At 36.3% G+C, this 21,669-nt stretch overlaps 1 protein-coding gene across 1 annotated transcript in view; it reads left to right on the forward strand.

Annotated features, from left to right (window-relative positions):
- Positions 1-9,860, forward strand: part of PCDH17 (protocadherin 17) — a 120,819-nt gene extending 110,959 nt beyond the window's left edge. The window contains exon 5 of the mRNA XM_010855191.1: positions 5,153-9,860. Within this exon, the coding sequence (XP_010853493.1) occupies positions 5,153-5,835 (683 nt within the window). The 3' untranslated portion in view covers positions 5,836-9,860. The remainder of the gene's footprint in view (positions 1-5,152) is intronic.
- Positions 9,861-21,669: the final 11,809 nt, after the last annotated feature.

Below are 21,669 nucleotides of genomic sequence, written 5' to 3' on the forward strand. Positions count from 1 at the left end.
ATTCCAGAAATAATATGCATGTTTTCAGATGTACAAATATGTGGGCTCCAGAGGCAGCAGGCAAAGCTGAAACTAAGGGGAGGAAACCCTTTTATGTTTTCTAATATTTCCCTAAGTGTTAACAAATTAGTTGCTAATATCTCTCTTTGGGCGGTGTGGTATAATGCTTTGAAGACAGGGAAAATAAGCTTATCTTATAATTTACTTCTTGAGTGATACAGATTAAAATAAAGAGATAGATTTACTCTGAAGTAAGAAATTTTATGGACTGGTTCCTCAATATATTTCCTTTGCGGTGAACACTACAGAATCACAACACGCAAGGATTTTTTTTCCTCTGACTTTTCCCAAAACAACTATATTCAACATATGCCCTTTAATCTTTAATAATCCTTGCTGGCTTAAATAGTGCTTTGACTTCAAATTTTAGTCTTATACATAGCGGTTGTTGGCACCTCTTACCCATCTTGAAATGGCTGTGCACTCTTAATGATGTAGTGACATCACAGTGTTAAGATCACGTTATGAACATTAAGTTCTGGTAACCTTTGTGGAAGATTGCTAAAATCCAATACTTTGGGGACAGATAATTTCATATATTACCTAAATCTTTTTTCCTCACACATATGTAACTTTCACAGTGACTGTTCCTTTGAAGGTATATTTTGGCAGAAAATGATTGCTTGCCTAATATCTTTAAGATTAAGTTGTTAAACAGCTTAGTCTAGGTTTAAAAAAAGATCGAAAGAGCTTTCAGATTTGTCAGCCAATATGAATATGCAAATTTCAAACATCTTTATTTCTAAATCAATTTGAATTATATAAAATTTTAAAATCAGTAGTCAAGTTGTTTATTCAGTCAGAGATTTCACACTTAGTTGAAGGGAAAAGGAAAGATTAAAATGTTGTTTATTGGTGATTTTAAATAAAAATATTTATGCATGTAAATTATATATAATGTTTTGTAAATTATAAAAATGTTCATATATATATGCTTATAGACATATGTCTTTTATATTACTAATACATAACTTTTATATTACTAATATGTAACTTTTACTAATATACAACTTTTCTGTGCATTTCATTCATTCATCTGTATTTTTCTTATGGTAGTTACTGATTTTTAATTTTCAGGGATACATTGGAAATGCATTTGGGTTTTAAAACTTTGTTTGGACTATCTGCTGGAGTAAGCTCAATTTTATTACACACATACAAATAGAGATTTGTACGTGTGTGTGTGTAGTTTATGGTGGCAGCTGAATTGCAAGTACTTCTAGTAATTTGAGTGACTATATCTTTTAAAAAAAAAATCATATAAATTAAAATTGACCTAATTAAGATGACTATGTTTAGCTCCCTCCCCTTGGGATCTTAAATAATAGCAGATGTGACTATAGTCGTAAAGAAAGTGCTACTTGCTCAGCCATTTCCAACTCTTTGTGACCCCATGGACTGTAGCCCACTAGACTCCTCTGTGCATGGAATTCTCCAGACAAGAATACTAAAGTGGGTAGCCTTTCCCTTCTCCAGGAGATCTTCGCAACCCAGGGATTGAACCCAGTTCTCTTGCACTGCAGATAGATTCTTTACCATCTGAGCCACTAGAGAAGTCCATAGTAGTATAGGAAGTGATTCTTAATAGTAAACAAGAATTTAAATGTATGCAGGTGTCACATGGTCCTTCAGATAACTATTCATTTAAAAGATTAGGCACTGTAAACTTTCTCTATAGACAGAACTGCCCATATTTCCAGCTGTTGGACTTCAGAGTGGTTTTCACTTTGCAATATAAACATGCTTACCTCTCGGTTACTCTCATCTGTATACTTTTTCGATTATCCGATCTTTCTTGGCAAAGGGTGATTTTGTGAAAGAGTTATCATGTTATATTGAGGAAAGGACAAAAAATAGGGTAAATTATTTCTTTGTAATACCAGATTGGCCCAGAAAAAAAAAGTGAATCTTGGATCAAAGTTCTCTAAGTTTGTTTTCTGTCCAGGATCCCTACATTTTTTTTTTTTTTTTTGATGCAAATATCTAAACTCTGTAGATAGTGGCTGCCTATATAACTTGCTTCTTTTTTCATTTTTATAGTTCATAATTCAACATATCTATTCTGGAATTCATTTCCCCAAGGTACAGAAAGAAGTTTTATCATCTGCCTCTAAGGCTCTAGAGCTGGAGAAAATCCTCCATGTTATTATCCTTTATTATACACACTTAGTTTATTGAGGGGATTTTAAAAATTATAATAGAAGGTGTGCATAGCAAAAATACTCCCAATATGACTCCTCTTCCCTTAAGCCTCTAATTCCTCCCTCCATCCCTCTCTCCTCTCACTTAGCATTCCTTCTTCCCTCTCTATTTCTTTTTGTCTTGCTGGTCATTTTTTTTTTTTTTTTCTTTTTCTGGTCTAGCTGGTCATTCTTTATTTACTACCAATGTCTCTTTTATGTACCAACCTAATCATCTATTTATTTATGTTACTTCAGAAATAATTTTACTTTCTCATAAATTAGTTGACCCTTGTCAATTATAATTCACTTTCTGCTCATAGTTTCTGCTGTTTATACAAAAGTGTCCATTTAATTTTCTTCACCATCTGTGAACTGCTGCTATCAAGTCTATTGCTCAGTCGTGTCCGACTCTTTGCGACCCCATGGACTATACAGCCCATGGAATTCTCCAGGCCAGAACACTGGAGTGGGTAGCGGTTCCCTTCTCCAGGGAATCTTCCCAACCCAGGGATTGAACCCAGGTCTCCCACACAGAACACAGATTCTTTACCAGCTGAGCCACCAAGGAAGCCCAAAAGTGAAGCTGATTCCTCCCACTTTCCAACCGGAGACCTTGCACATGTTAGGGGAACATGATAACCGCTAAACTGGGGAAACCACAGAGTTGTGGTTTCCTTAGTGTAGTGGCTGCTATCAAAATTACAGTCTAATCCCAAGGTGAACAGCATATAATGTATCATTATCAGTACTCGAAATTTTCTCGCTCGGTTGTGACATGAAGTTGAGTAGTAAAACTGCAGAGTTTATGTTGATAGTTTCAGATTCAAGGTTGATTTATACTTTTATACATCTGCATTATTCTATCTTTTTCACTCTCTTCTTAAATTCATATTGAATTCATTCAGAGCTGGGCTATCCAAATTGCTGAAACTGAGACCATTCAATATTGAAAAATAAAACTATGTTAGTGTATTTCAAAGACAGCGTATGGGTTGTAAATGGTTTTTAAAAATCACAACTCTAAAAGATATAGAAATATTACCAAGTGAAATGGATGGTTAAGTTTTTCACTGGATCTTTGAAGAATAAAATTAGTTGAGTGAAATGATACATATGTTTTTTTCTAAAACTTACTGACACAGGTATAATATTGATGATTTACTTTCAGAATACATAAACAGATACCTGATATTAAACATTTTTGATATCCTGTTGTTTAAACCTTACTCTACTTTAAATCTGCACAGGGAGGCTTTCCAGAAAATTTTCTAGCTTCTTCTGCTTCTGTTTGTGTCCATCTGTCTGACAACCTTTCAAATCATAGAAAGTATTTGAGTTTGTGAGTAGATAGTAGATAGTTTAGTTTGAGACTACATTTTAGCATTCTTGACTGCGTTACCTAATAAGCTTAACATATTCTTTTCACTGCTTAGGTAAATGTATTTTAAGAAGAAAGACAATTAAAATAGAGAAAAGCTACCTAGATACTTCTTTTTAACATTTCATGTGTGCATGATACATGCTACGAAACATCATAGAATTTTTGTTCTGTCAAAACACCATTTTGATTCCTTTCTAAGAGTTTAGTTTCATAGAAAATTATTTTATCCTAAAATCTTTTGAGTAAATTAAGTTGTGGTTTATATTTTTTTCTTTTTGGATAAGGAATTATTTATGTGTTTTAAATACAAACAGATTTTGTATATGACTTTTAAATGTAACTGTATAAATTTATCAGTGCTGTTAAATTTGCTGATTTTTCCCTTGCACATAGGACACTATATATTATAGAGATCCTCTTGCATCAATTAAATGGTAATCCCAAGAGTTCCCAAATGTGTAGGGAATTCTATTCCCATCACATGGAGTTAAATTGTAAATATCCTCTCCTGAAAAAAAAACCCGTGTTTTAAAAAGGATCATTAAACATAAGGTGGACAATCATTTGCTGATGAAAGGGAAAACTGGGAAGATATAGTTCAAAGTTATAGCTTAAAATGTTGAATTCATGGACTGTTGTCATAGTGAAGGAATTTTCTTTCATATTTTCTTGTTCAGCATCTTTGAAACAGTGGTAATTAAAAGAATGGTTTATTTAGATTATCTACATGTTATTGTGAAAGAGAAGCAAAATTCTCCCAGAGCATTACTGTTTACAAAATCAAGATTTTTCATTCATTCTGAACTATATCTGTTGACTAAATCCATTTTCACTTACTTACACCAAAAACAAAACAAACAAAAAAAATTGAAGTGAGGAAACCTGATTATGTGATTCATCTGCAAATCTACTACAATAGGACTATGTACATTTTTGACAAGGTTGTTTATAACATATTTGGATAGAAAATTCTATTTGCTACTTTCAGTAGGAAAAGTAGGCTTTTAAAGGAAAAGTTTTATTTCATGACTGTTACCAAAATAACAATTACAAGCAAAATAGGGATAAAACATGGAAAAAAAGAAAAAAAAACAGGTTAGGACTTGGTATGGAAGTTTGCAATTCAGTTTCTGTACTGTTATTTGATTTGAAAAATTAATCCTGGTAATCCTTCTTGAAGTTTCCTGTTTCCAGGATGGGTTATACAGAACAAAGACTAACTGATATCCCCAGGAGATTAGTTTACAGTGATGTTCTATTCTACTGAGAATGAGTCTCCAGTGGCCACTTTTTACTTCTTTCCAGGCTATGGGAATTCGTTAATATCTAGAGAATAGACTTAAATAAAACCATTGTCTCAACCAGCAGGTTTATGCAACCATCCTGAAATGTTTTAATTATTGTTTTCTTTTCTTTTTAATTAAGAGACCAGAGGTCAAGCAAACCCAGGGAGAGCGGATCACAGTCTCAGTAGCAATATAAAGGCAACCCTAGTGATTGGCTTTGCTGTCTTTCTTTTGTTTTGCAGAATCGGAAGAGTGTGTTAATTGCACAGATGAATGCCGAGTGCTTGGTCATTCTGACAGGTGCTGGATGCCACAGTTCCCTGCAACCAATCAGGCTGAAAATGCAGATTACCGCACAAATCTCTTTGTACCCACAGTTGAAGCTAATGTTGAGACTGAGACTTACGAAACTGTGAATCCCACTGGGAAAAAGACTTTTTGTACATTTGGAAAAGACAAGCGAGAGCACACGATTCTCATTGCCAATGTGAAACCTTATTTAAAAGCCAAACGTGCCCTGAGCCCTCTCCTCCAAGAGGTCCCTTCAGCATCAAGCAGCCCGACCAAGGCATGCATTGAGCCTTGCACTTCCACAAAAGGCTCCTTGGATGGTTGCGAAGCAAAGCCAGGAGCCCTGGCCGAGGCGAGCGGCCAGTACTTGCCCACTGACAGTCAGTATCTGTCCCCCAGCAAGCAACCAAGAGACCCTCCCTTCCTGGCTTCTGAGCAGATGGCAAGGGTCTTCGCAGATGTGCATTCAAGAGCCAGCCGGGATTCCAACGAGATGGGCACCGTCTTGGAGCAACTTGACCACCCCAGCCAGGATCTGGGCAGAGAGTCGGTGGATGCAGAGGAAGTCGTGAGGGAAATCGACAAGCTTCTGCAGGACTGCCGGGGAAATGACCCTGTGGCTGTGAGAAAGTGAAAAAGAACAAAAGGCATTGGCATCTTCCTGTTTCTTCTTTTGATTGAAAAATGATCCCTCCTGGTGACAACCCCATTGTACAGGGATGAAGAAAGACCGATGCTGCTTTCAGGCTCTTAGTGAACATCTGAAGTGCCCACGAGTACATTCTTTCCACTGCTGTTTCTTTTTCAGAGATAATGATGGATTTTTCTGACCAGACTTATATTAGGACAGAATTAAGGATGCTCAAAGAGGAAAGACAAACAGAAAAGAAAAAGGAGAGGAGATAAAAGAGGATGATGAAGCAAGTTACCTTTTGACAATCTGTTAGGAAGGTATGCAGTGTGAGAATGGAAGAATTTTTCTGATTGCTCTAAGACTGTCCTCCATGGTTTATGCTGACTTAACTGTTTACCTATAAACCCCATACAAAGCAGGGTCATAATTTTTGATCTGTGGTAGAATTTCTAGCAGTCACCACAGGCTTCTACTGAACGTCCCGAGAAGACCTTGCAGTAGTCCAAGCTACACCAAACATTAACACATATTTGTGGTAAACATTTCTGTATAAAGTTACCTGCCACACATATAAACACAGAGAACATTCCATATCATTAGTCGAGAAAAAAATTAAAAACTGGGTCATTTGTAAAACACCTCATGTCGTATAAAAGTTAAATGTAAAAAGATATATTCCATTTTGTCCTGCACACACAGACTAATTCACTTCATGAAAGGAGAAGAAAATTTAAAGGTTTAAAATGCCTCTTTAGCATTTTAGTGTCCAACAAACATACACATAACAATGGATATGTTTTAAATTTGCTCTAGAAAAGATCTGAAAAATAGTTACCATTGAGCGCTGATATTCAGAGACAATTAACATGATTGATATGTTTTATTCATTTGTGGACACTAAAATAGCTCAGGAACGTGAAAATGTTTTAGACATACACAAATCACATGACCATTTAAATGTGCAAATGTAAGAAAATTAAATGTGTTTACATCAAATGACATATTTTTATTGATTTATTGCAGATTCAGTGCATATGAGCCAAATTGTTGAGTGTATAAGAGCTATATTGTGTATTTTATTAAATTAATATATAGTTGTGTTGCAAAAATATTTGGGCTTATATTGTAAATGGCAAGTGTTGCCTCGGTAGCTGTCGAACTCTATGAGTTTTGTTTTTTCCTGCTTCCTTTTCCCCATGGAGTGTTGGAAGCAGTGCCTCAGAGCAAAGTCTCTTGTTTAATGTATAGTCTACCAAGTACTACAGTACATAATCTGTTCAAAATGTGTTTGAGTGAGCTGATGGAGCTAACTGAAAGGTCAGAAAATACATCTGTCAGTCATGGTTATGTGCAAGTCCTTTGTGGAAGCTTTTATTAAAGTCATGCTAAATCACAAGAATTACATTTGTACCAATACCTGAAACTTCTTCATGTTTTTCAATAACTTCCAGCTTCTGCCTATGTAGATATCATACTGTTGATTGGTTCTCAAAAGTATCCTAAGTGGTTCAAGATGTGTGTTCCCATTATATTTCAAAACCATGCAAAATGCTTTAATGCATGTGTGGTACCAGCACTGGTTACTTGCATTGTGTAGTGTTTTACAAGAGGTCTTGGTCTTAACAAAAGGTTTGCCTTTTTTTTTTCAGTGCTCTTTTGCCTCTTTTTATCGCTGTCCTTTGAGAACAATACACCTTCTATTCCTTCATTTTGTTGCACCTTTCCTTGTGACATTTAGCAAGTTTTAAACTTACTTCCATATGAGGCTAGGAAACCTCAAATTTCAGGAATTGGGAAAAAGTAAAATTAGCACTTGCAGAAGTAGCAGCAGATGGGAAAATGCCTTGATTGACATTTTCCTTCAGCGTTTAAAAATTTTGGCATTTTACAGCTTCATGACAAACAGTTTCCAGCCCATACCTTAGAATATGTGGTGCTGAGTTAAATAAAGGCTGTTTGTGCACTGGAGCAGAAAAATGCATTATTTGCAAACTGGTGGAGAATTCTGTGCCTTCTTTCCTGGCCACCAAGCCAGTGTAGTAACAGCGTAAATGTCATAAAATACTTATATCAAAAACAAAAGCAAAAACAAACACAGAGGTGAATTCAGTTTTGTAATTTTAAACCTCGAAAAATCCAACTGAAAAGATTTCCATCCAATGCTGTCAAGATTTGAGACTGTACCTCGTTTGCAGAACTGCTTTGAAAGGGAAGAGTGGACAACTCCCATCAGCCTTATTCTCTTGAGAACTGTATTTGGTTCCTAGTAACAGCCTTTCCAAAGCTCTACTCTTGGTTTTTATTATTCATAAATGTTTAAATTAGAAAAGAAAGGATCTTGTACGTGTGAAACTTAATTGACTCTCTATATTTTGGACAATTTATGTATCTGAAATGTGTCGTCTCTGTTATATGATGTTATTTTTTGCCAGGAGACTACAGGTTGATTTAGCTTGATAGCTGCGATTTGATGGAAAACTGATTTCCATTTAGTCTTACCAAGTGTTGCCTCTCTCTTACTAGACAATAGCCAAGTAGTAAAATCTAAGGCAGTATGTAAATGAAATCAACAAAGAGAGTAGGGTTTATTTTTAAAATGTTCTTAATGGTGAGTAACCAGTTGTTCAATTTATTAAAAGTGTCTGAAGACATTAAAACACTATCAGATTTTAAGAATTGGTTGTGCCAATGTGTGAGGGATTACCTTTAGGCTCTCTGTCACCAGTGATTTACTAGCATTAGCTGTTTAACACATTATCTGTATTTAGTAGTGATTATTTATTTACCAGTTGGTGGTAATTCAGCAGTCAGGACTCTAAGCTTTTATAGTTAGGTTGAAGGGAATCTTGCTTTTATTCATTTGGCTGGCAAATGCCTTTATCACAGACCTCTGGTGCTTGGCTTCCATGGAAGTCTCTGAGATGCCAAAATTACCCCTTTGGGGAGCAACTTGCTCCAAGGGGTGATGCAGTGATATTTCAAGGGGTTTTTGTCACAATTCAGAATGTGAAAAATTATCTTAATTCACATGCTCCAATTACTAGCCCCTCAAAAAAATCCCCCACATTCAAAATAAATAAAAATACTTTGTCTTTTAGGTCCTTGAATAACTGTATCAAGCACAGAAAAAGTATCTATAGAATTTTTCATAAGAAAGTCAAAGTTCTAAAAATTGTTTACTGATGAACTAAAAAAAGTACCAGTAACAAAACAATGTTTCCATTAAATGTTAATGTGTTAATGATAAAAGATCTTTTCATCAAAATTAAAAGTAGTGAGAATCAGTGTTAGTTGTATCTATACCAAAGTAAACATAAAAAAGACATATCACACAATTTCAAAGAATGCTTTCATTTTATTTCTTAACCTGGCATACTTAATCCTTACTGCAGGCAATATGCAAATATTGGCTCACTACTCCATAAATTAATTGAATTCCCGGTTGGGAAATTGACTTGTTTTGTTTTTCTAAATTAGCTGAGATCTTGTAAAACATGACTTCCCTTTAAAGGATCTAAGTACTGCTCAATTTAAAAAATGATACCATAAAAAAGAAAAAAAGTAATGTCGTGATGGAGCAGTATGCTTTATTAGAACCAGGTTAAAAGCTGTTTGTTGCCTAATGGAGTAGAAGTTGCTGAGGTCAACAAGTAGACTGAGATTTGGCATAATATATGCCCACTCATTATTGTCTAATTATATTCTTTTGACAACACACAACACTTACCGGAGCATTAATTCAAATGAGGGTTTTGGCTATCAAGATGTGTTGATTCGAAATGTAATTGAATGAGACCTGAATAAAGTCTGACTTTCCTGGCTCCAGTGTTTCGTAGGTTGGCTATCCCCATTTATCAGCCCCATCACTCCACAAGGTTCTTAGCTGCACCAAGTGATTGGTGAACAAGGACAACAACAGAGCAGCATACATTGTATGGATCTATCTCAACGCTATTGTTTAATGGCTGTGTTTAATGTGACCTATCTGGAAAATGAGGACTCTGAATAAAAAGCTATTACTAATACTGGTGTTGCCTTCCCTTGCATTCTCTAATACACTGTGTACCGCAGGGACCCTGATCATAATTATTTTGGAAAGCAATTGTGACATCACAAATGTTTGTGCTATTCCTTTATTTGCCAGTAAAATAAGCTTTTGGAAAACTTATTTAGCAATAATGACACTCAGTGGGAATTCATTACCAGGCTTTCAGAAAGCCTGATAAGCTGGATAGTCAAATACTTACCATGGAGTCATAGCCTTATGATACTAGTGGCTTTTCATATTTACGATTGGTTTGAAGATACTTTGGTACAAGATCCTAAAGGACTTCAGAAAAGTCATTTTTATAAGACCTCTCATAAGCTTACATGACTGATAAAACCACCTATTTATAAATGGTATTTTAAAGTTAGTACATGTTTATTATGGCATCTTAAAATAATAAGCCTGTCTTTCTACTTACTAAACAAATGTTTACTGAATTCCTACTCTGTGTTTTCCTTGGACAATTATGCCCCAGGAGTAAACAGTAAAATCCGAATGGTGCCCGAGTCACAGTAGTCTGGTGGGAGAAACACAGAGGTAAGTTCAACTCTTTATGAACTAGATTTGCTTGTTTGCATTTTCCCTCAGCTAGACCACACATACCATATCTCTGCCAGTTCACACCCAGTGAGTAGCATCTTCTAAATTACAAACCAACATAATGTTCTGCCCCTGTTGATTTTTTTTCTTTTAATTTTACTTTTCTTCTGACAGTATAAATTATATCAAGTGTGCATTGCTTTTCCATATTTAAGATCTTTGTGGTTTAGACTTATTAGAATAGACTAAATGTCCTACCCATTATTTTGTTCATTTATTGGTTAACATGTCTGTTTCTTTTTCAATGAGCACCACTTAGGTGTCAGGTTCCATACAATGGTCCTAAGGTACAAAAAACTAAAATAATTACATTTTACCATCAGAGTACTTATTCCTTGTACCTAGGTGGTATATGCAAACATAGAAATTGATCTTATATTGCCTTGAATTATATTGCCTCATAGAAACTGACCTTATATTACCTTTTATAATAGAAAATATTTCTGTGTTAAGTAGAGCAAAACCATATGGTTATCACGTCATTTATTGCTTTCAAGTGTGTTAATTAACTCACCTGAACCAGTTGACCAAGGCTGAAGGATTTGGAAGTCATTCAGATGAACAACTCTACCTGGCCAGGTTGCAATGAGGAGGAAGTCATGTGTGCAACATGTATCACAAGCTTCCGTCATGTCAATGAGCTATTAAAGCTCCTCAGATTAGAGTGGTTTTTAAGTAGATATGCCCCAGAGATACAATTATTTGACAATCAGAGAGCAATCATTTGTAGGATATGAAGAGAACAAATTCTTAAACATTACTATAGCATCAATACAGCACAGAGAAATAGATCATCAAGTTAATGGACCATCTTCAAACTCTTTATTACATGCTTTTGTAGATGGTTGCACATGGTTCACCAAGGAAATATATCATTTTCTGTTCATATTAGAAATTAATAATGCTGGATAATCCACTGTCCATTAGGATTTATAAAAGGGTACAACTTCTTTCCCTGTTCTCCCTTTTTAATAATTCAGAAAAAGTTGCCAAACAATAACTTAGTTTTTGAAGCTACTGTAAATGTTAATGAGTATCTTACATACAAATATCGATTAGAGAGGGAATATTTTTGTGTTCTTTTTTTTTTTTTTTTTTTTTACAAATTTTGTATCACACAGACTGACTTCACCCATTAGCTGTGTTCTATTTTTTGTCTTACAAATGAAGCATTTCACTTTGAGAGGAAGAATTTATAAATGATCTATAGCATTCTAATGAGCTAAATTTTGATTATTATTTATATTTCAAAATCTATTTTCCTGAAGGTACAATATTCAATCAAATTATTTCCTAATATTTTTCAAAGATTGTTGTAAAACAGAAACAATATTGGAAGCTTTCTTTGTTATTGTTCAACTTACACAGTATATCATGATATTTTGTATAAAATATTGGTCAGCACCATTTATATGAAAATTGTGCTTATTTCCCTAAGGGTTTGTAGCATCAGGCAGGTCAAATAATAGTTACACAAGCCTTGTTAATATTGATAAATTCTATTTGTAGAGAATTTTCCAATTCCGAGAATTTTCACAAATTTAGAAGGCATTACAAAATTAGAAATTCTGAAGCTCAAGGAAGTAAATAAACTTAACCAAAGACATTGAGCTTGGAAGTCTTAAGACCACACTTGAACTTACTGAGCAGTTCCTCTGTTTGCAGCAGATTTTGTGGATTCCAAAATCTTGCCCTATTTAACATCTAACCTTTCTAGTCTCTTATTTATCATACTAAAACATTAAATTATGCCAGTGATATGCTTTTCACTTTAAGTTGACAATCATGTCATCAAAAAAAAAAAAGTCATATAACCCAGATAGTCTCTATGTTAATAGTTCATAACAACATTAAATAATTTAAAAATAGAGAATAGGGATTATACTCTACAAGAAAAAGAAAAGACATCATAAGAATTGAGCCTCTCTTAAGATTGCCTTCAATTCTTTACTGTCATTTATAAAATTGTTTTATAGCATTGATGGTATGATCTCCAAAATATTCTGAAACATTATGGAAGATTTGCTTTTTCATGAACTTAACATATTCTCATGGAAGATATTCATAGATTTTAATTCCTTTACATCATAAGGTTATGCATATGCTGAATTAATAAGATTACTAATTGACTTCTTAGAAATAATCACATAAACCAAAAATATTGAAAAGACATTTAAATATTGCATTCATATATATGGATCCATATGCACATATGGAGGCATGAGAGTCAAGTTATTTCAAACGTCAGTATCACAAAATAAAGAAGAGAATTTAAGTAGTAGCAATATGGATAAAGGCTGAACACAATTTTTTATTTATGACTTTCCTCATCCACATTTGATAAAATATTATATCATTGCTGTTTTCAATAATCTGATGAAAAAGAGAGATTACTATAGCTATCCAAGTCATTTTCAGTCTGGTTAATCAAAAGTGAAGTGTTCTGATTCTTTCTGAGTTTTGCTTATTCATTCATTTTTAAATATCTCTCTTTGCAATTTACAGAAAACCAACCTTATTCTCAAGAGGTCCAGAAATAAAATTTAATGTAATTTTAACACTGTTTTATATTTTAAAAATTTAAATTCACATAGATGGGATATGGTATTCATTCCTTCAGTTTATTGATCAGCTGAATATCTCAACACTATCTCTTTGCCATCATATTTTGACATTATTCCTCCTTATTTTTGCAGTTGAAATATGTTTTCACTATGATAATTTGCTTTGATGTAATATTTTTGAATTTTTATTCTATTCTTTCTATTAAAAATCAGGTTTATTTATATAGATATCTTTATAGCATTAATTTTTATAGCATTATCTACTGTCTTGCATATAACCAGTCTCTTATTTTCATCTTAATTTCATAATTTTCTATCAATATCAAGTATTATATAGTCTTTCTCATCTATTTATTTTTCCATTAGGTATATTCATATAAATATATTTCTATATGTCTTCTTATTCATGGATCAATTATAGAGGTAGTGATGTACAATCCAATAGTTACAGCAAGTGGAAAATGTTCAAATTGCTTTTATTAAACTATAGGAAACAACCAGTTTTTAGATGTAGCCTACATAGAGTGTTCAAATTGACAAAATGCTTAATAGAATATAACAGAGGTATAAAAGGTGGTAAATAAATACACAGGGTTTGTAGTTAAAATCTTTATGCAAGAGTGCCTCACTACTTCATTGAAAATTTGAAAATGTGATAGAAAATAAATCATCTTACTCTGTTATTATTAGTGCCTCAGTTCAGTTCAGTTCATTCGCTCAGTCGTGTCTGACTCTTTGCAACCCCATGAACTGCAGTACGCCAGGCCTCCCTGTCCATCACCAACTCCCGGAGTCCATTCAAACTCATGTCCATTGGGTCAGTGATGCCATCCAGCCATCTCATCCTCTGTCGTCCCCTTCTCCTCCTGCCCCCAATCCCTCCCAGCATCAGGGTCTTTTCCAATGAGTCAACTCTTCGCATGAGGTGGCCAAAGTACTGGAGTTTCAGCTTTAGCATCATTCCTTCCAAAGAAATCCCAGGGCTGATCTCCTTCAAAATGGACTGATTGGATCTCCTTGTAGTCCAAGGGACTCTTAAGAGTCTTCTCCAACACCACAGTTCAAAACCATCAATTCTTTGGCGCTCAGCTTTCTTCACAGTCCAACTCTCACATCTATACATGACCACTGGAAAAACCATAGCCTTGACTAAACGGACCTCTGTTGGCAAAGTAGTGTCTCTGCTTTTCAATATGCTATCTAGGTTGGTCATAACTTTCCTTCCAAGGAGTAAGCGTCTTTTAATTTCATGGCTGCAATCACCATCTGCAGTGATTTTGGAGCCCCCAAAATTAAAATCTGTCACTGTTTCCACTGTTTCCCCATCTATTTCCCATGAAGTGATGGGACCAGATGCCATGATCTTAGTTTTCTGAATGTTGAGTTTTAAGCCAACTTTTTCACTGACCTCTTCACTTTCATCAAGAGGCTCTTTAGTTCCTCTTCACTTTCTGCCATAAAGGTGGTGTCATCTGCATATTAGTGCCTACATGTTAAGAAATTCTCATTTTGAAAACTCATAATGTGAAATGTTTGGCTTTTACTGAAGATAAGACCCTTCCTTCTGAGATATGATTATGATTTCTCAGTTTGCCTTTTCCCCTCAAACACCTCTAAAATTCAACTATTATACTTATTTCATCATTTCTCTCATTTTGGATAACTACTAAAATTTAATCTATGTTCATAATCCAAAGAAGAAAAGGAAATAAATGAATGGGTCAAAAGTGACTTCTCTGGTGATTTTCCTTCCCGAGAATGTGACATTTCACTTCAACTCAATATTAATTTATGGAGCATGTAGTGTGTTTTTGAATACAATAGAGCATACAGATATTAACAAAATGCAGGTTCTGTCTCCATAGATTTTAAAATACACTGGGAAAGGAAGTTATTTACACAAATGCAGTTTGTAGTTGGTACTATGAAAGAAGTACAAGTTGCAGTGGGTGAAAAAAGAGACAGAGTACTTTCAGCTAAGGAGAAGAGAGGTGGGGAGCGAAGGCAGCATTTGAATTGAGCCTTTAAGGTGGGACAGGGTTTTGGCAGCAGAGACGCACAGAAAATGCATTTTGGAAGCAGAGAGAGGCAGTGTGTGCAAAACATTTAAATAAAGTCAGAATATTCTCTAAATAGAAATATACAAAGGTTTGGGAAGGTAGGTTAGGTCAAGATGGGGATTGTACTGATGCTGACATATCACATGAATTTCTCTTCCAGGGAAAAGAAACTCGAGGATACCTGAATTAGGCTCTCTAACTGGGAGAGCTCTGTGAAAGTCTTGCCAAGCTGAATGTGAATTCAGGAAAATAACACTAGGACAGCTTGCTGCTGCCTGGTGATCCATTCTTTATAAGATGCTGCCTAATAGCACCTTGTTCTTGGGTCAGGTCCAACTACCTAAAGGCAATGCCAACTTTGCTGAATCTTGCAATTCTCAGCTTCAAGCTCTCAGCAGAGTATTTATGTGTATGTTTCCAGCTTCCCAGAAATGTCTTTCTTTGAAATTATAATCATGTTTGAAGCTTTAGGAGGCAGAGAGAAGAGAAAGGTAAAGACCAAGAGCATAGATGATTTTCATCTCATGGAAAATTGACTTTTTAACATTCCCAGATTTTCCAATCTGGTACCTGGGTGAGTACTGTTTGGCAGAATATTTCCATGTATATATTTTTTTGATTTATGTCCATTGACCCAGGGCCTTCCAGGCTGATATAGGTATATTATCTTAATTCTTCTATAATATTCCATGCATATCAGAGAGGAGCTTTTAATTATTGATTATTTTGACATTAACATAAGAAATAATGGGTTTCCCTCATAACTCAGTTGGTAAAGAATCTGCCTGCAATGCAGACCAGGGTTTGATTCCTAAGTTGGGAAGATCCCCTGGAGAAGGAAATGGCAACCCACTCCAGTATTCTCGCCTGAAGAATACCATGAAAAGAGGAAAGTGGCAGGCTACAGTCCATGGAGTCACAAAAGTCGGACATGACTTAGCAACTAAACCACCACCACCACCATAAGAAATAATGCCTTAGCTTACTGGTTCCCAAATGGGGTCAGTTATGCCCTCCCAGTAGTATTTCACAGCAACCAGAGGCCAAGTGCCAAAGAATTGATGCCTTTGAACTGTGGTGCTGGAGAAGGCTCTTGAGAGTCCCTTGGACAGCAAGGAGATCAAACCAATAAACTCTAAAGGAAATCAACCCCAAATATTCATTGGAAGAACTGATGCTGAAGCTGAAGCTCCAATATTTTGGCCACCTTATGTGAAGGGCCAACTCATTTGAAAAGACCCTGATGCTGGGAAAGATTGAAGGCAGGAGGAGAAGGGGGTGACAGAGGATGAGATGAGATGGTTGAATGGTATGAGTGACTTGGACACGAGTTTGAGCAAGCTCTGGGAGACAGTGAAGGACAGAGAAATCTGGCATGCTGCAGCCTATGGGGTCACAGAGTTGGTCAAAACTGAGCAACCGAACAACAACAATTCCCTCCTAAACTCCCCTTGCATCCCAAATGCCACATAACATTGAACAGAGTTCCATGTGCTATACAGTAGGTCCTTGTTGGTTATCCATCTTAAATACAGTAATGTATACATGTCCACCCCAAACTGAGAGACTGAATAACATATACAGGAAACTTGGATTGTTAAGAAGTGGAGGAATTGGGTTGCTATTGGCATCTAGTAGCTGCTAAACATCCTGCAGGGATTTCCCTAGTGGTCCAGTGGTTAAGAATCTACATGCCAATGCAGGAGACATGGGTTTGATCCCTGGTCTGGAAAATAAAATTCCACATACCACCTGTCAACTTAGCCCATACACCACAGCTACTGAGCCCACGTGTAGCAGCTACTGAAGCCCGAGTTCCCTAGAGCCTGTGCTGCACAACAAAGAAGCCGTCACAATGGTAAGTCTGCTAACCACAGCTGAAGAGTATCCCCCACTCGACACAACTAGAGATCGCCCTCCAGCAGCAAGGAAGACCCAGAGCAACCAAAAATAAATACAGACATTTATAAAGAAGAAAACATCCTGCAGTACACAATAGAGTGTTGCCCCCCACCTAACAAAAAAAATGTCACTAATGTCTGGTTGAGATATCCTGCCTTAGAAAGGACATATTTAGGAAAAGAGGGGTGAAATATATTAGGTTTTGGGAAACAATCATTGACTATTAAATAAATTGATATGTTTTCTTCCTGAGCTTTGAGAAGAGTTCTGGAAATTCTCCTAATTACTTGACATAAGGACTTATTTAAAATTTCTTACAGATATATTCTGCTCTGGAGATTGGCAGGCCAGTGTGTCTTGCAATCGTGAGTATAATCTCAGGTTCTGATCAGTACCGAGTCACCCCAAGATGGTGGAGTAGAAAGACATGTGCGTATCCCCTCCTGTGAGAATACCAAAATTGCAACTAGCTGCTGAACAACCACCTACAGGAGAATGTTGGAACCCACCAAGAAAAGATACTCCATGGCGAAGGGCAAAGGAGAAGCCAGCACAGGATGGTAGGAAGGGTGCCATCAGGTTTAAAATCAGTTGGATGGCATCACTGACTCAATGGAAGTGAGACTGAGCAAGCTCTGGGAAATAGTGAAGGATAGCAAAGGCTGATGTGCTGCAATCAATGGGGTCACAAAGATTCAGACAGGCTGAACAACAGCAAATCAGTATCAACAGCTCGCTGGAAGAATCTCCATGGAAAGATGCTGCTTGGAATGGCTCCTCCTGAAGCAGTCAAAAGCTGATTTCGATATTTGGCAAAACTAATACAATATTGCAAAGTTTAAAAATAAAATAAAATTAAAAAAAGCTGATCCCCTAAGAAGGGCAGGTAAAATGAAATTCCTCAGGTGTAAAAGGAAGAGTTTGCCTCTGAGACTATCTCAAACGTCTGGTCTACTGCTGCCTTAGAGGTCAAATGACACGATTAATTTATGCTCCAAACTCAAGTCACTTGTCCTTAACGTGTATGTGGAAACTGTCACTCCCATGACACTGGGAGTTTGTGGGGCCAGGTATTAGAAAAAGTGATGGTGGTGGAAGGTGTCAGATCAAGAAAATGGCAATGCTTAAACAGAAGCTAAGGGATCGTAAATATGTCCAGATGCTATAGGATGAATGCTTCTATTGATTTCTTGGGCATCTTCCGACCTGACTTTAATTCTTTCAAAGTAATATGTGGAATGCCAAAAATGTCAGATTGACTTTCTAAATGAGGTGAGGGGAAGGTGAGTGCAAATGGTTTCTTAAAAGTTTTATTTCTTTTGACACATATTCTGTTTTACCCATCTGTAAAGCAGGGTGGGTGGTTCCAATGCACATTTTATGAATTTGAACTTGAAATGACTCTGGTTTAAAAATAATAATGGTAATGTGTTAAAAGGGTGACAGGAACTCCAGTGGCAAAGATGAAAGTCTGCACATTGACAGGCTAATTAATACAAATAGTAGTTACCATAGCCAATCCACATTCGAGATTTTATTTGGAACAACTCAGCTAAATATGCACTAAGTGAGTTAAAAGTAAAGTTAACATACACTGTAGTGAAGGCTGGTGTTACCAACAGACCAGGAACACATTGTGAAAGGGAAAACCATAGTCTGAACCTATGAGGTGTTCTTTCCAGAGAGACTCAGTCACCCTCCAGCACATGCACAAACTTGCTGGGTTTTATTTATGCTGGAATATTTCTATATTGAAAAGCAATATAATTGCTGAAATACCACTACTGTTCAAGGTAATTTAATTCCTAATGGTTTATTTACATAGTGAAATTTGCATTTTATTTCACAGAAAATGTTGTGACTCCACCTGCCCTCAGTTCAGTTCAGTTCAGTTCAGTCGCTCAGTCATGTCCGACTCTTTGCAACCCCATGAACCACAGCACTCCTGGCCTCCCTGTCCATCACCAACTCCCAGAGTTTATTCAAACTCATGTCCATTGAGTCGGTGATGCCATCCAACCATCTCATCCTCTGTCATCCCCTTCTCCTCGTGCCTTCAATCTTTCCCAGCTTCAGGGTCTTTTCAAAGGAGTCAGTTCTTCAGGTCAGGTGGCCAAAGTATTGGAGTTTCAGCTTTAGCATTTGTCCTTCCAAAGAACACCGAAGACTGATCTCCTTTAGGATGGACTGGTTGGATCTCCTTGCTGTCCAAGGGACTCTCAAGAGTCTTCTCCAACACCACAGTTCAAAAGCATCAATTCTTCGGTGCTCAGCTTTCTTATAGTCCAACTCTCACATCCATAAAGACGAACTCTCACATGCCACCTGCCCCATCTAAGATAAAACACCAAAGCAAAGAGAAAAATGGGAACAGTTAAAGAAGAGAATGAATATAAGAACCTTCTTACCCATTGATTCCCGCTTGGCAATACTGAAACTGGAGTCTGGAGAGAGCATGAATAACCCTGATGCTTTCTACCTTCATGAATAGTGCACTGACTTTATGTTTCAATCTTCTCTTTCTTCATCTTTAGAGTGCTTGCAGTTCAATAAAGGTAATTTCCTCAGGTGATGTTGAGTCCTACAAAGTTCATTGTGAGGGTATGTTCATTTTAGGAAATGTAAAAGACAAGTGAGACACAGAATGTCTTGCCAAGTTTCAACATCACTCCTGCTTGTCTGTTATTGGCCTCAGACAGATGGGGGTGCTAATTGTAGATCACAGCCTAATGTAACAAAGCACTGCTTTCTGACCTCCTGTGATCAAGAGCACGGAAATTGGTGCAATATACTTTCCCTTCTCACTGAAGCACATGCATCATTATATATGAGCATTTTCCTTGGGGTCTTCAAGGTTCAAATCCTAGGTGACAACTGCCATTTTAAAGGTGACTCATTACAGTCATTTAGAGAGTCCCCTAACAGATGGATAGGACTTATTTCTCAGGGAACTCTGGCAGGTTACAATTCTCAACAGTTTTTAATCATTTCAACAAACTTACACACATCTGTCAATTACCCTATTTGGTAAAGTTAATAATGCAACAATCTGACGGTAACAAAGTGTTGTTTTTTTAAAAAACTATTCCATAACATTTTCGCATATAGAAATAAAAATATAGGTCAAATAAATTCAAAAGTTTATTTTTTATTCATAAAAGAAGACTCCTTTCATTTTCATGATAAATTTTATATTTAAGTTATTATTCAGAAGAATTCTTAGATGCTTCATATAAAAAGCATCAGGGACCAAACTATAAAAATATAAAGAAAAAAATTTAAGCATAATTAAGCAAAGTTGTTTTCTCTTTGAAAGCTTTGATCATTATATGAAATTTCCCAAATAAATGAAAATGGAAGTACTTCATTTACAAAGTTACAGCAAGGAAGTATAGTAGTTAAAAGTCATAGACTCTTACCTCAGAGACATAACTCTTATCTACCACTCTCTATATCATGAGTGGGCAAACAATAGCTGTTGGGTCAAATCCAACCCCCAGCTTATTTTTGTGAATAAATATTTTTTGGAAACCAGCCACACTTATTTATAGATTGTCTATCTTGTTCTCTAGTACATCTGGCCTTTTACAGAGGAAATTTACTTTGTAAATTTACATGAACTACTACACATGCGTGCATGCTAAGTTGCTACAGTCATGTCCAACTCTGTGTGACCCTATGGTCACACAGAGCTGTGTGTGACCAGCTCTGTGCCAGGCTCCTCTGTCATGGGATTGTCCAGGCAAGAACACTGGAGTGGTTGCCATGCCAGCCTCTAGGGGATCTTTCCAACCCAGAGACTGAACTCGCATCGCTTAGCCTCCTTTACTGGCAGATGAGTTCTTTACCACTTGCACCATCTGGGAAACCTGAAAGGGGGCGCTATGGCTGCGTGGACTGGAAATCCAACCCAGGCCTTCTGTCACTTCTGGCCGGCATGAATCCTACCGCCGAACCACCCACACACCGTAACTACTAGATACTTGGTGTTTCCATCTGTAAAATGTAAGAGTAACTAACTTCTAAAGTAATTGTAAGGAATAAATGAGGTAAAACATAAAAAGCTTAGAAGCATTTTGAACACAAAGAAAACTCTCAATGAACACTATCAATTATCTCAAATAGACTCATCTTGGTAATTCAAATATAGCCGCACATGATCACAATATATCATTGCAAAGTCTTGTTGAAGGTCTTAGATTATTCTAAACAAAGCAAAAAAAAAAAAAGAAGAACAATAATAATGAAATAGGCTGAAGTTCACTCTGTTTGTTATAATTTCCCAGTCATCCCCAAACATTATTCCTTGCACGGTAGTAGCTACTAAGTCATTTAAGCACTTGCCACTATTTCACCAGAATCTGGGATACCTTTACCGTGTTTGCCACCAGCTGCGGAAGTGTGCAGTCCATGGTCAAATGCTTCTCAGTAAAGTTAAGCAAGTGGCAGCTGGCACCACACAGCTCTGTCATAATGAAAACATGAGGTGGCTGCCATTACACAGTCCTGCACTAATGAGAACAGTAGGAGGCTAGCATTACAATGGTCTAATGAAAACAGGAAATGGCTGGCATTACATTGGTATAATAAAAACAGGAGGTGGCTAGCGTTATGCTGGTGGAACAAATGAATTAAGATATGTCAAGCCGTCCCAATTTCA

This window comes from Bison bison, unplaced genomic scaffold (genome assembly GCF_000754665.1).
Source record: "Bison bison bison isolate TAMUID 2011002044 unplaced genomic scaffold, Bison_UMD1.0 scf7180017864357, whole genome shotgun sequence".
In the NCBI taxonomy this organism is placed as follows: domain Eukaryota; kingdom Metazoa; phylum Chordata; class Mammalia; order Artiodactyla; family Bovidae; genus Bison; species Bison bison.